General features: G+C 41.5%; 1 protein-coding gene across 1 annotated transcript in view; it reads left to right on the forward strand.

Moving 5' to 3' along the window:
- Positions 1-15,489, forward strand: part of OGFOD3 (2-oxoglutarate and iron dependent oxygenase domain containing 3) — a gene marked incomplete at its 5' end in the record, with an annotated part of 35,747 nt that continues 20,258 nt past the window's right edge. The window contains 5 exons of the mRNA XM_010721296.3: positions 1-229; positions 6,275-6,350; positions 7,138-7,180; positions 12,278-12,342; positions 12,904-12,960. Coding sequence (XP_010719598.1) covers positions 1-229; positions 6,275-6,350; positions 7,138-7,180; positions 12,278-12,342; positions 12,904-12,960 — 470 coding nt within the window. The remainder of the gene's footprint in view (positions 230-6,274; positions 6,351-7,137; positions 7,181-12,277; positions 12,343-12,903; positions 12,961-15,489) is intronic.

Below are 15,489 nucleotides of genomic sequence, written 5' to 3' on the forward strand. Positions count from 1 at the left end.
AGCGCACGGAGGAATGCGGGCCCGCGGGAGGCGCGCGGCGGGCGGCTGTGGGCCGCGTGCTTCGTCTCCGCCGCTCTCGTCGCGGCTGCCGGCGCCTTCTTGGCGTGGAGCTCCCGGAGCGCTGAGGACGGCGTCGCCGAAGTGTTGGCCGGGCGAGGGGAGACGCTGCTCGACAAGTTCGTGGAGGTGCCGTGCTCCGGGGACTACGACGGCTACCGGAGGTTTGAAGGTATTTGGGGATCCCCGCTCCTGCGGGGAGGCGGAGCGCTGGGGCCGCACCCCGTGCTCCTCACATAACGCTCTGCTGAGGCTCAGGGGGAGCGGAGTAAACTTTCTGCTAATCCCGAGCAAGAAGAGATATCTTCTTGGGAGATGTCTCTTCTTCAAAGCACTCCTCCTGTGAAAAAGCAGCTCAGCTCTTCTTTCAGCCTGGCTGTGTGTTGAGTGTGAGTGGTGAACTGTGCCATGACTTTTGAATCACAGAAACATTTAGGTTGGAAATGATCTCTAAGAGCATCCGGTCCAACCATCGACCTGCTCCACCACACCTGCTAAACTGTGTTCCTCGATGCCACAGCTGCCCTCTTCTTGAAAGCTGTTATCCAAATCTAGTTCTCCTTTAGCTGTTAGACAGATCCATTCTCTCTGATTCATTATGTGGCTGACAAAAGCTTACTAACACAAAGCTGGAGTTGTGTGGGAGCTGCAGTGAGCTGCTTGGAGCAGAGCATCTCTTCCAGCAATGGTTCTGGTGGGAAGCGGCCATCAGCCCCAAGGATGGGAGGTGGAGGGGATAACTGCCCGGTCCTGGTCCTGTTGGCCAAAAAATTGATGACCAGACAGAAAGTGATGTACAGCCTGCAGTCAAAAAAGGCCTTCCCAGTGTTTATGTGGTAGGGTTTTGGAGAATTCATTACAGTAGATGTTCTTGGAGCCAAGTAAAGCACTGTCAGGAAGCTCCTCACAAGAGAGCGTCCTCAGTAGGAGGACTTTTTGATTCTGAGCATGAGAATGCATGTGTTCAGTTTTAACTTCCTGCAGTAATTGTAAGGAAGAATGGCTGCTGGCTGTACTTCTGTAGTTTCAAGGCCAAGAAATCTTATGCAGCCAGTGTTGCTGCAGGTTTGGTTCTTAAACTCTGAACTGGGGTTGAATCTGTCTGCATTCTGCTACCAGGCTTTGGTTTATCAAAAAACAAACAAGAAAACTCATCAAAACAATATTTTCCCTATCTCTGGCTTATTAGAGGAATGTTCTCAGCTGGGGACTTGTGGTCTTGGCAGCCCCGACAGCCGTTCCTCAGCACGGAGAAGGAACTTCATGGATGTCTCAGCTGAGGAATGAATGGATGCGTTCTGTGTTCTTGCAGTGTGGGAGGAGCAAGCGTGCCCTCTCTTGACTGCGTATTAAATGGCTGATGTGGTCGGCATCAAACCCAGGAACGTGCTGAAGGCACGAGGGGGAGTCGCCTTGGATGGGTTTGTATTCAGAGCCTTTGCATTCGCTCAGTGCCCGCCAGAGAGTGCCTGTGAGCCGCCCGCAGTGCTCCTGCTGCACGCGTTACTGGGAGCTTCGGGTGGCTGTACCACACGGACTGCTGCTCTGCCAATCTGCATTCGGCTCCTCAGCTTTAATCGCTTCGTTGGAAACAGCTTTTTATCACTGAAGAGCTTTTATTCTGGCGTGGCATCCACAGCTGCTGGTGCTGTGTCAGGAGGCACGCTGCCATTACCCTTTGGTGTCTGTGCACAGTTCAGATGAGCTTTTGACTTATGCACCTGCCCCTGCTTCCCCTCGATCCAGTCCAACAGAGCATCTGGTTTGCTTCAATAGATAACAGTGGTTGGTGTCACAGAGCCTTATTTCCATAGTACTGCTCAGCAGAAAACTCGCTTCGTACAGCTATAAAATGTGCTCAACTACTAAGTTGATGATGTTTGCGGAAGATGAGGCGTGCTGTGAGCAGAGTCTGATCCTTGCAGCCAGACCTTTGCTATTTCTGCTCTCCTGAGATATGGTTAACTACTTAAAACTGCTGTGGTTTCCAGCGTGTCTGATGAAACTATGCGTAGTCCTGTGTGTGCCGGCATACTGTGTCAGGGTTCAAAGCTTCTGCCACTGCTGAGGCTCAGATCCTTTCCCAGAGGTGAGGTCAGTGGATATGGAAAGCAGTTTTAACAGTGGGTCCAACACTGAGATTTCTGGTATTATCATGACAATATCATCTTGCCCATCTCTTTTCTCTTAAGAATCATCCCTGTCTTGGCAGTGAACCTCTTTCGAGTATAGGCAAAGCTGGGATATAGGCACCTAGACCCTGGGTCCTGTTACTTTCTATTTTCTGTCTGCTGATTAGGGAGTATTTCTGGTTTTCAGTGTTTTGTACATTTCTCCTTTACTCTGATTGGAAAAATACAACTCCTGCATCCAAAGCTGAGTAGCTTATTGGATAAGTGATGTTGTTTTTGCTTTCCAAAAGGCACAGCTTTGCAGAAGCTACTGGGTACTCTGTAATGCTAGCCTATATTCTCATGAGTGCAGATTTTGGAAGCGTGCTCTTACTGCTTTAGTGCTCTCACGTGCAGTGGTTTCTTGGACAAAGATGACACATTTCTTAATGCTGAAATTGTTTTCAACAACACGAGTGGTTCTAGTCCTTCCACAGTTTGCATCCAGTGTTCATACCTTGCTTCTGGTGCCTGCCTGATTTCATGCTAGACTCTGTTTTTGTTTTTCTTCTCAGGTTGGAAAAGCTTCAGCTGTTTCTTTCAGAATACCTCCTGCTCTAGCACTATCTTTGCCAGTTTTCTTAGCTTAGCAATATGTATGGGAACTGCTGAGTCACAGCCTGAACCACTGACTGAGCACCTGGGGAAAAGACCCAGTCAGCCTTGGGAGCACAAGTGAAGGCAATTAACCTGTGCAATTGGAAGAGGGGCAGCCTGGCTGCACCTCTCTTAGATCTCATTTGAGGGCTGACCCCTACTGGGGAAGGCTCTCTTTTTGGAGATCCTTCCTTAGTGAAGCTTTCCCCTGCAAACCTAGAATCTTCTGATACAGGTGAGCAATCTTCTTTCCTTCCTTTATAGCATCTCTCTGTTGTGTCAGTCCTACTGTCATCACATCTCTGTTGTCACACCTTTCCCATTGTATTGATATATCCAATTGCTACACATTGTAACACTCCTCTCTAAAGCTAGTTTTGCTAAATCCTGACTGCAGTACCAGCCTTTCCAGAAGGGTAAGTCCTGCACTGATGTTTGCAGCCAGAATTATAAAGCACAAATCTCTTCTGAAGAAGCAAGTCTTTCTAGTGTCCCTTCTGGGGAGTCATGCAAGGAAGGTTCTGTTTAGATGAATTGCTGTGGAGCATTGAATTTCTCCTTTGAATTTCCTTTTTGCCACATCTCTCCTTGAACACATGCTTTCCCTTATCTCTAAGAGTTTTCTTTGCCATTCATGCATTAAAGAGTCCTTTTCAGTGGCAAAAGGAAGGTCATTCTGCTCTTTTGTCTCTATCTGTCAAGAAAACTTCATTGGTTTTCTATGCTCAGCTTTCTCCTGAGTGTCTTAGAATCTCATTTTTGTGTCAGTCTGTTATCTCAGTCTTTTTTTAATCCTGTTTTGTAGCAGAATAATAATAATAAGTGTACTGCAGCTTTCCAGGCTTGTGCCTTATGAATTTGTTGGTATCTTTATACCCATAGAATGTTAGCTAAGGTGTGGAATACGTGGTGATTTGTGGTTGATGGTAATTATTCTGCATGTCTTTGGTGAATGAATCTTGTGGTTCCTAATGAAATGTCTCATAAGTGTTTTCAGTTCTGGCAACGTAAATTCGTTCCTTTTTTGGCTGTTTCTGTGCATCTGAGAGTGTTGAATTGATGGAAGCCGTTTCTCCCTCAGCCATTTGTCCTGCTCTTATGATGAGCGTTTGCTAGCGTGGAGGCACAGATGTCTCATCATTCAGCTTCTGAGATGCTTTTCAGGCTGGCATTCAAAAGTGAAGAGCCAATTTTTAACCTATGCATACGGTGGAGCCTTTATGAGCTTTAGGAGAGATGAGAAATAGTTGGCAGTGTTTACTGGCTGCTACTTTTTCCCATTTGTGACTGCTAGGTTATATGCTACAAAGGAATATAGCATTTCCAGTGCTTGCAGTGTTTGACTGGCAAATGGTCAGTGTCTGGGATTGAGAGACTGAAAAAGTTCAGGATTTCCATGAGAACATTGTCCTGCTTTTCTGATTGCAGAGGGAGGGGGTAATTACAGTTCTTCTCAAACATAGCACAGAACTCACCCTCTCTTCCTCTTCCCTTCTTCCCCCCCCAGTTCATAACTTAGCTCAACTTTTCCACCTGGAAAGCCCTTGTCAGTTGAATTCTATACTTTTGGGGCTGGTGCTGTGTTGCAAAGTGCTGTTTTCAAATTCTTAAAGCACCTTCAGGTCCCTGACAGAATTTTTGCATTTTTAAGTGTTTTGTTTTTTCTCTCCTGGAAACACTCCATTTCTGAAGAATGGGATATTTCGATTCTGCTTTTGTTCACAGCGTCAAAAGGAGAAAAGTGAGCTTGGGGAGCAGCGGTTCTGGTTCATTTTTGTTATAATGTTGGGTTCTGTGCTGGCCTTGCGGTATGGGTGGTTCACACTGTAACCTCTGACGTTTTTACCTGCTGCTTTCATAGATCATCTTCAAATAATTCAGCATGTGCTTCCTGGAATTTGACTCTTGAGCTGACCTCAGCGAGTTGTTGCTGGTAGTCAGAAAACAGGCAGAATTGTTTGGGTTGCAGCAGGCAAATCAAGGTAGGAAACCAAGTGGGTTACATTTTTACCCCAGTGGTTTCGAAGGAAAAATTGCTTTTCAGAATAGTTGGATTCTCAGGTGTTTGCTAGGAATGCCCTTTGTACCTCCAGTTTAAATACACATCAAATAAGTGACTTTTTCAAGTGTGCAGTTGGTACATGTTGTCAGCAGGTTTTTCACCCACATCTCCTTGTGGCTCCTCTTTCTTCTCAAGGTGCTGCTGTAATTGCAGGGTTTTGCAGTGTTGAAGCAGCCGAGGCACGTCCAGGACGCCAGCGTGAAGTCCTGCAGAGCACTTGTACTGTGGCAAGATTTCTTTTTGTCACTCTGTGCTCATTGTTATCATCAGATGCTTTTGATCAGAGCAGACTGACGCTTTGGCCTTGCACAGATGAATGGAATTCTTTTCCTCTTGTAGCAGTGCTTTGCACCCTCTCCTTTGTTCCGAGGAACAAATAATCTCTGAAGAGCAGCTCAGCAACAGGAAAGTGTGTTGGCAAATGTCAAAAATGCCTTCATTCGGATTCTTCCATAACTTTACATCTGTAAATGGAGTTTCCCCAGGAAAATGTCTAATGCAACATCCCAAGGTCTGCACTGACTCGGAACTGATCTTATTTCTTGTTCTTGCCCGAAGACAGTTGTGCACCAGACTTGTAGTTTTAAAAGAAATTTCATTTATTCTTCATTCCTCTTACTGCTGCTCCTTTTCCATGAACTTTTAATATAAAATTCATTGCAGATTGACCTAGCATTGAAAGTGAATTTTTTTATTGTAGGTCCAAATGCTTTTGGCCATGACATTTTTTAATGCAGGGTCCATTATAAAATGTTGCCCTTTGAGGTCTGTTTGTAGAGATATCACATTCAGAATGTGATTTGCTCTCTTTTGACTCTCCCTTTTGCAAATGGTGTGTACTGGATCTCTGTCTGTTATTTGAACACTTGCTTACACTGTGAAGAAGAACTCTTTGTAGTTATTTGCTATTGAGTAGTTTCAGTTGATAGAAATGCTGGCTGATTTTGAACTGTTAGCCTGAGATGGAGGGACCCGTTTGGCTCTTGCCCTGCCTGTCTGAAGGCTAAAACAGAGCAGGTAAGGGGAAATCACTGAAGATCATCTTCCTGAGACCAGTTATATAATTAAGAACACTTATTTGTACTGCTGCACTTAGATGCAGACATTTTGCCCTTCTTCCCATCTGTCTTTTTACATGTACATATGTACAGATGTCTCCAGCACAGCCTGACTAAGCAAGGGGCATCTTCTTTGGCTGCAAGTGCTAGATATGCTCAGCAGCATCAGTAAGTCTGTTTTAATCCTACACTGGGATTTTGATAAAAAATATTCTGTGGCTCCTGATGTAACTTTTGACTCTTGTTAACCTGAAAGGGGGGTAGGAGGACATTCATGGGGATTTGGTTGGAAGCTTTTTGGGAAGGTGGTCTTTCCTTTTGTGTTTCAGGGTGCACTCCCAGGAGATGTGGAAGAGGTGTGAGTGATGCAGTGATCACCAGGGAGGAAGCAGAAAGAATCCGTAGGTAATTCTTCTCCTTAAATTTCTACCTGCCGTGCCAACAGTGTGCCCCATTTCAGGTGCAACAGAAAGCTTGCAAGCTGAAGGAGGGTGACTTAAACTGATTAATGCATTAAAGTTGTGTGTATCTTATTAAAAGCTACTTTGCACTTCTGTTGTAGTGGGGGCTCTTTCATACAGAGTCTGCATAGCTATGTGGGACACATGGGTTGTAGGGGGAAAAGAAAAGAAAATAGAATTCTCTGCATTAAGTAAATTTTGAACAATTTTGGCCTGTTGTTCCAATTTATCTTCAGAAATAAAAACAAACAATAAAACCAAACATAAATATCCTTTCAGATGATTTGCTTTCTGGGTAACTACGACCTGGTGCTGACCCTGTAGTTCTCTATGAGCGCAGTGATGAATTTTAATCAAACAGCATGGGACTGTCAAAGTCTACAATTAGAAAATCTGTGGGTTTTGTATTTGCTTGTTTTGTTTATGTTTAATTTTGGCCAGACCGTATCTGAAAGCCAGGGTTGTGGGTTTTTTTTTTTTAGGGAAGGTGTTTATGGCCTTGTGTGTAAGAGGTGTTCCTGTCCAGAAATGTTCTGCAATGTGTAGATACTTAATTTTCATGACTAAGTGCATAATTCAAATAAAAGGTAGCTTCTCTTTTTTACTTAACTGGGTTGTATTTGATGCAGTGAATAACTCTTGCTGGAAAGTTGTGTGTTTTATGTAATGACATTAAAGGACAAAGTGATCAAGACTTCAGTTCTCATCTGAGGTTGTTGTTTTGCCTGCAGAATAGCAGAGAGGGGACTGTCCTTGGGAGGATCAGATGGAGGGGTGAGCAGTGTCCTCTTAATTTTTACATTCTCTTACTTCCAAGGAGAGCTTTAAGATTAAAAAGAGGAGATAACGGATTTGGGGAAGTTGTCTGGAAATTTATTTTCTATCCTATTAATGCTTTTGCTAGCACTATAATTGACTTCTGCAGTACAGCTGGCACATTTCCTATTAAGTTAATATTTCTAGTGCCTCTCTTGGTCTGGTTTAGTCTTCTGCAGCTGGAACCAGCTGCCAAAGCAGAAGAACTGCACAAGTTTGATTTCTTTTTGAGAAACCAAATCACAGCGGTTCACAGCTGTCACGTAAAGGCTGATTTTTGTGTAGTGACAAAAAAAACTTCATGTAATGTCTTCAGCAGAACGCTGAATTACATTCTTTAAAAGTGGAAAAAAACTCATCTTTTTCTCTGCATTTTTTCCCTCTTTGTTCTCAGTTTGTTTTTGTGTATGAACAGATACTGTTTGTTGAGTATTTGTAAACATAAGCACTTCTGTGGGCCTCTGCTGAATTGGGACATTTGTTGGAAGAAAAGGAGAAAAGTTGTGATGGAAGGGGAAAAAAAGACTGTTTTTTAATTATCCTTGGGACTGCTTAGGAAGATCTGCAAAAAACATTTTGAGACCTTTTAAAGGGGAGGAGAAATGGGGGAAAATTACTCTTCTGTAATAAAATTTTGTTGGTCTCAGAACTGTAGGCTGTGATTCTCTCAGGTTCCTTGCAGTGTGTGAATGTGAGAAAGCTGTTGCACACTGTGACTCCTTAGGGAAAGGTGCAAAAGGAGCTGTGTAGTTTTGCTTTGAAACATCACCCAGAACTGCGGGTGATGTTTCAAAGCACTGAAAGATGCTAAAGAGATGAGCTGAAAAGCATTTCTAGAGGATAATGTTCAGGACAACCCTTTGAATGTAGTTCCTTTACCTAAATTTTCTTAGCCTTTGCTTTTTTTGTTGTTGGTTTTTTTCCATTCTGCTATTTTTTTCTTTCTTATTCAATGTGTGTTCTTGGATTCCTGATGTCCTGGAGTGAATCTGCTCCTGATATTGCAATCTTGGCTCCCAGGTCTCATTAAATAATGACTGATCTGTGCTGATGATGTGTGGATGAAACTTCTTTCTTCACTGAAGCTTTTTGTCCTCTTCTCAAGCCTCTGATCTACGTAGCATACAAAATGCCTCAACTCTCATTTCATCTGGCCACCTTACTCTGTGCCTTATGAGCTGCAGGTCTGTTGACTGAGATTATGAGCTGCTTTGCTTTACATGTCTGAGACTTGAAAGTCCATCCAATTATGTTTGTTGTTCGAAGACTAAATTTTTCCTTTGAAATTGTTTCAATAATTCTTCACTTCTCCTCTTTGATTCTTTTTAATTCTTTCCTTAGTTAACTTTATCTCCATAGTTCCAAGCTTCAAATTCCTGCTGTGGGGCAGACTATTTTCATTCTGATTTACTCCTATTTTAAATAGCATCTTTGCTTGTCATATTTGTATTTTGAGTTCACAGAAGTAGATTTGTGTGTGTGGCTGTAAGTTAATAATTTAAAGAGCTAAACTTGTAACTCCGTCAATTCTCTCCCTTTGCAGTCCTTTCTGCTTCCTGGGGGGACTGAAGGGTTGCACAAAAACTTGTTTCCTTCTCCATACTTTTGTTTTGAGAAGATTCTGTCTGACATGGAATCACTGAAGTGTCCCAGGAGTCATACCCCAGTTGTTGTGCTGAACTTTCTGTCCCATATTCTGTTATAACTACTCCTAAATCGGTGTATTTGCCCACATGCCCATTCATGTGCATGCACGCACTGAAGCTAGAAGAGGATGTGTAATTTTCTGGTCTGGCTTCCAGCAGAATCTAAACAGAGGCACCTTCTGCACCACTGTACTGCCTTCCTGTACTCTGCAAAATAGCTTTTTTTTTTTTTTTTTTACTGTGTTCTTTCTCTTTCCAGAATGTAACTTGTGCTAGTTCTCTTGGTGTTTCTCAACTTTTTTTTTTTTTCTCACCTTAATGAAGCTAATGACTTTCTTCTCTACCCAGTATTTTCTTGCATGCAATCCCTGCTTACGTTCCCAGTTTGACTCGCTCACATCTTTGGAGGTGCTGCCGTCAGAACATCTCTCCAGCATAAGTGAAACTTGACTCATTTACTATCAAAGCTATTGGCACTTTGAAGCCAGGGAAAAGAAACCCCCTGGTGCAGTAGTCAGCTGTGGTACTCCATTTCCTATGCTGCTGCAAAATTGACGTTAGTAGCTTTTTAAACCTCCTTCTTGCAGGGAAATCTATGCTTCTCATGACTGAAAGAAGCAAACAACGTGTGGCTATGATGCCAAACAAGGGTTTTTGATGTGGGCACGCACACCCATGCACAGTATGGTATTTCTGCAGGTAATATCATTCCTTGTTCTGCTTTCAGCCCTTCTAACCAAATTCTAGAGTCCTTAAAATGCTGTCCTGATTTTTCAGGGGAAAAGATAAAGCCTCTGCATAGTATTTATCTTATCACATACATCTGCTCAGATCCTGCAGTTTCCTTCTTTCTTGCCTAGCCACCAGCCAGGCACTTTGAGACAGCTGTCAGTTTGTACCTGGCAGCGTGCCTTGCCCTGTGAGGTAGGGAAATTGATCCTTTTTGCCATATGCTGAAAAAAGGTGGCTATTTTTGTGGCCTTCTTGGATCTTTTTTGCAGTGAGAGAGGTGGAAAATGTGATACTAACAACACTTAAGTTCCAAAAGAACCTTCCTTTCCTTTTTTTTTAAAGAAAGTTTAATTTCTTCTCTGTAGCACTTCTGTTAAACCATATCTCATAAACAGATCATATCATAGAATCATTAAGTTTGGAAAAGACCTCCAGGATCATCTAGTGAGTTGTCAAACGTGAATACATGTGGGTATGTTTGCATTGCTCCTGCCATCTTTCAATAAACTTTGTAGAGCTTTCTGCCTGGGAGCACTGATCTGAAGTACAGACTAATGGAAGGTGGTCAGCCAGCTGAACTGTAAGTAATGGTGTTGACACAGTCCTCTACGTGGTATTCTTCTGAGTATAAAAAATGGTACTGAAAATATTGAATGCTCTGGAATGGCAGAGGCTAAATTAAATGTGTTTCAGCTTCTTCCCAGTTAACTATTAAAGAAATTGCTGTGTTCATAATCAAGTCCCTGCCTACGTCATTCAGTTATTTTTTCCTCCTGTCTGAAACAACCCTGAGGAATATTCTCTTATCGTTTTCAGTCTTCTTTGTCTGACTTCGTATTGTGGTTATTGCCTTCTCAGCTATGAATGTCACCACTTCTTGGGAGTGCCTTGTATTGATCCACTTGACTGTTTTGGTCTCTGCTGCATAGCTGTGATCGTCTGCAGTGTGTGGAAAGTGTGCTGGAAGTATTTGGAAAGAAATTTGTTCTTAAATTAAACTTACTGTCTCAGATATGTCCTGCTACTTCCCTTTCTAATCTACCTTGGCATGGCTGCAAGCGTATTTTTGAAGCTACAGAGGAGCAGTTTTACTTGTTCCAGCTGTAATTTAGATTATTGTACGAACCAGAAACCAATGAAATGAAAATATGTTACTTCTGAAGCCTGAGTAAAGCTTATGCTCATCCAAAGGCAGCTCTTGCAGTAAGGTGACTTGTTTCTTGAACAGTCCTCTGCAGTCTTTAAAGAACTTGTGTGAGAAGCAGAAGTCTGAAAAACTCACGTCTGTTTAAGTAGCCTGTTACTTTATATATTCTTAAAAGTTTGGGAATAAATTTGGGTGGATGTACTGAAATAAGTTTATTATCTCTTTTAAAATAGAGACTTTAGTGGAGCTCCCATCTCAGCTCTGAAGCTAAAAACAGTTGAGCCTCCAGCAATTTTCTCTTGCTTGGGTTGTCATGGGTGTCTTTCCCAAATGTGATCCAGAGAAGGAGAGAGATAAGTGTGCTGAGGCTTGGGGTGTAGAGTGTGTTTGAAACCATACTGCTGGCTGCCACTGCAGCTCTGTGTCAGTGTGCTGACCATTTGCTGCTCTGCATTCACCAGCCTGTCTTTTATTTGGTTAAAATAAAAAGCAGTTTCTAAAGGTGCTGTCCCAGCTATGCCCAGAAATCCTGCTGTAAGATGGAGTTATCATTCTTTCCAGGCAGCTCACCTGTGGATGGTATGTGGTGCATCAGGAAATGCCAGATTCCCAGATGAGAATGCTTTTTCCAGGATATTGTGCCTCAAAGATGTCACATTAATGTTAGTGGCAGTCAGGCTAATCCACTGCTGCTACTTGATGTTTTCAGTGCAGCAAGGAAGGGTGCTATTAAGTGAGCATGTTTTTAATTACTATTTAAATTATAGGGAAAAAACATGTATTTTCTGGACAGCAAGGGACGTAAAACAGTGTACTTCATTCAGTTTAGGAAAATATTTTATAGAGGTAGCTTTCTATCGCAGCAAATGTGAATACTGACCTTTTTAGATTGATCTGGAGCTCAACAGCAGCATTTGGCTTGAGTCAAATGGAGAAATGGATTGATTTATTTATTTCCATGTATAAAATCTTTTCACTCTTTTAGTTTTTTGTTATAGTTTACAGCAGTTTAGAAATTGGAATAACAAAGTGGCTCCGGCAAACCTTAGAATTATAATTGTTCTTTAAAGCAAACTTTTCTGTTTTAAATATGAGAAGTACACAGCAACACATGGTGAAGAAATCTTAATAATAAATGTTGGGCAGGTTAAATATTAGTGTTGCTATTTGAGCACTTCATAAATACTGGAAAATGAGTCATCTTTATGTGAAAGGGGAATGTCTTTAAGACTGGTCCAGGAACACAGTGTCTCACCCTGGGGAGGAAGGCTCTGATAATTCTGTATGCTGGATTTGAATCTCAGGAATAGTACTCTGCTTTATCCATATGGTCCCTTAATCTTATGGTCATTTATAGAACAAGCTGGAGGAGGTTTGCAGTTGTAAAATAAGCATTAATATTTTGGATGTGAAGCTAGAAACTGATACTTTGACTTGGGAGGGTATGGCAAGTGAAAGCCAACAAGACGATTTATTAAAGATTGTTAAATAATGATAAAACCTTCTCAGACTCTTTTTTTCCTTTCCCAGGCATCAATTTTGGACTTGCACTCTGGAGCTCTTTCACTAGGGAAGCAATTTGTTAATCTGTACAGGTAATTTTAATGTGAGACTTTGACTTGCTGTCACTCCTGTAATCCTACACCTTCAGTATTCAGTCCATAGGGGCTGGAAGATTTGGCACTGCCAGCTGCCAAGTTTTCCATGGCTAGTTGAAAAGCTGCTGTGGCTGGAAAACCTGCATTATCTGTTGTTAAACTGGACTTATTGAAAGCTACTCTTTAGCAGGTAGTTTGGGGGATTTTTGGTGTTTTTTTCTCTCCCTGCTTCCACGCTTACAGTCCGCAGTTGATCAGCAGTGGGAGAAATCAAATAGTCTGAAATAGTAGTTAAAAAAAAAACTTGAATCCATATGCTTATTTCATGTGGGAGGGGACGTTTTTCATGCCTTGGGAATTCCATTATCAGTTGCTGTATCTTGATCCTTTAATCTTTTAACTTTTGATCTTTGAGCAATGCTCAAGATTTGTTGGATTTTAGTATTGTCTCTATACATGGGCTATTAGTAAAGCACAAATTTGGAGAGAATACAGCACGGTTTACTGGGCAGTCTGATCCAGTATCAGCTATTTTAGATTTTTATTTAATTTTTTCAGGTTATTTGGGGACAAAATTCAAGACATCTTCACAGAAGAGGATTTTGCATTATATCGGTAAAAAAAATCCAATGACTGCTGAATGAATTACAAAACGTGGTATTTTTTGTACAGTGTAAGCTGGGGGGGGCTTATCCTTAGTGATGGGTTCAGACATGGAATTGAACTTCAAGCTCAGAATAGAATCACTGAGAACTAAGATGTCTAAAGTTCAAAACAGCAGATGTTGTTTAGTTGTATCACTGATGTCAGGCTGGTATTGATGGTGTAAGTGGAATCAGATGGTGGCAGCACTGCATTTCCCTTCCTGCATAAGGGGGTGATGGCTGAAGCCCAGTTCCAGACCTGCAAGCAAAGAAAGCTGTTTGCCTGAGTTCTCAGATCATATTATCTGAGCTGTAAACTATTTTATCACTAACTCCTGTTTGACATCTGTTATCCAAGAGACGTTAGGTGATAAAGACAGTCCTCTACTACTGTCAGAATAGGAGTGTTGGTTTTTTTTTAATGGGAGATGAAGTGTAGGAAAGCATTAAAAACGATGAAGCAGGAAGTGGAAGGACTTCAAATTACTTCCTGGGAAGCAGAGCATACTTTCCTCCCAAAGAAGCCAGAATATGAAATGTGCTATAATGTTATAGCTTTGGCATCTGATGCTTTCAGCTTTCCTGTAGACCTGCTCATCCACTTAATGAAGACAAAAAACATAATGAGTTCCATGTGTTTGTGAAAGTGTGTTGCCAAAGCTTAGGAACAAACATTCTTTAATTGATTAGACACAATAAATCTTCAGTTAAGCATTTTAGTTGCTTTCTCATAATTTAAAATGTGCCCGGCTTGAACTTTTAGTCTAATTTTAATGATTTTCTGCTTTTTTTAGTCATTTTTTCTTGTCTTTATGAAGGAATTTGACCTCCCTCTAGTGGCAGAAAGAGAATTAAGTATTCAAATATGTTAATTGATAGATATATTCCATTTAGACAGCATATGTTATTAGTTTTATTAGCATAGCAGTTTTGTCTTAAGTATTAACCATTGAAATTTTATTATTTGACCCAATGTTTTTTTGATATTTCTGTCCTTGCTGATGACATGTACTTCTACCCCCAAAAACATCACAAACATATTATGATTTTTTTATTACAATTGATTTTAGAAGGTATCCAATATCTGCCTCACAAGACAGTGGAGAATAATCTGCAAGTAATTTGTGCTGCCTTCCATTCTGTTGAAGATCAAAGAATCTGTGAAAATAACAAAAGTTAGTGGGCAAGAGGTGTCCTGAGCAGCAATTCATGCTAGTTTGTGACCCCTGCTCTGTGGGGTGAGAGGGCTGCTAGAAACATCAGTATTACGTTGGTGCTGCGTGCCAATATAGGAGATATTTCAGTCACAACCCGTATCAAATGCTTTTGTTCATACTAATGGCAGTGCTTTAATACAGACTGCAGTGCATTATGTCCTAATGAATGATTTTATGCTATTCTTGGGAGCGTTTATCTTCATTACTTTCATTCACCTACTAAGGTCTGTTTAAAAATACACTCTTGAGAGAAATAACTGGGTGTAATTCATGTCTGAGTATTACTGATTACAACAATAACAAATCTGAGTAGGCATTTGAGCCAGGAGGCTGGTTTCTAAACTATTTGTGTCAGAACTATGTTGTTTCATAAGCTAATACAGTTTCAAAGCTGATGCTTTTTCTCCTGTCTGCCAAGCATATTGCAGCAGTTCCTCCTGTTTCATGTAATAGATGCATCTTTATCCACAAGTAAGGCCTTTAAATGTGTGCTTGTTTTTAAGGTTGTGACTTCAGCTGAAAACAGTACCATCAAAGCTTTATTCCAGAAACTTCCCAACTTGTTAAGGCACAGACACAGAATGAGCAGAGGGAGAACTAACAGCTTGCTTTCTGCCTTTATTCGTTGTTCATGTGTGATTTCTGTTGAAACTTTCTGGATATAGAAGAGCATTGTTTTGTCTGCTTCTGCTGCCTTTGGTGCTTTTCACTTGGAGCTGTGCAGGGATACTGACAGTGAGCTAGAGAAGCTGAGTGGTTTCGTGGAGCTTTGTGACTATTCCTGGCACTGTGCTGGAAATCTCACTTTGTGCAGTGCCTCTAACAGCATATATATATATATACGTATATATATATACGTATATATATATATATTTTTTTTTCTGGTCTGACAGCTGATATCTTTGAGAGATTTTTTGTTTGACACTTGGTTCTTTTTCTCAGTCCTTTTTGTGGCTGCTGCTGCATTAAGCTGGAAATTTTGCAGCCTGGTGTCTACATACTTTTTTTTTTTTTGTCTCACTTCATATTATTAGAAAGTACGTATTAAACTCCCTATGTAGAAAGCTGGCTGAACTAGGGATTTCCTGGAGTTTCTGTGCACTTCTAGTAGTACAGTATGTGCTCAAGAAGGAAGAAGCATTTAGGCACCCAAAGGTGCACTGCTGCTTGGGCTTTTTTCCAGCAAGTCTTTGCAGCGTGGGTTGCTTGTTTGAGTATCAGTGGAAATCTGCAGTTTATTCGGTATTTGAAGGCAGCAGCACGCAGGGGAAGGGGAGGCCACA

This window comes from Meleagris gallopavo, chromosome 20 (genome assembly GCF_000146605.3).
Source record: "Meleagris gallopavo isolate NT-WF06-2002-E0010 breed Aviagen turkey brand Nicholas breeding stock chromosome 20, Turkey_5.1, whole genome shotgun sequence".
Taxonomy (NCBI): Eukaryota; Metazoa; Chordata; class Aves; order Galliformes; family Phasianidae; genus Meleagris; species Meleagris gallopavo.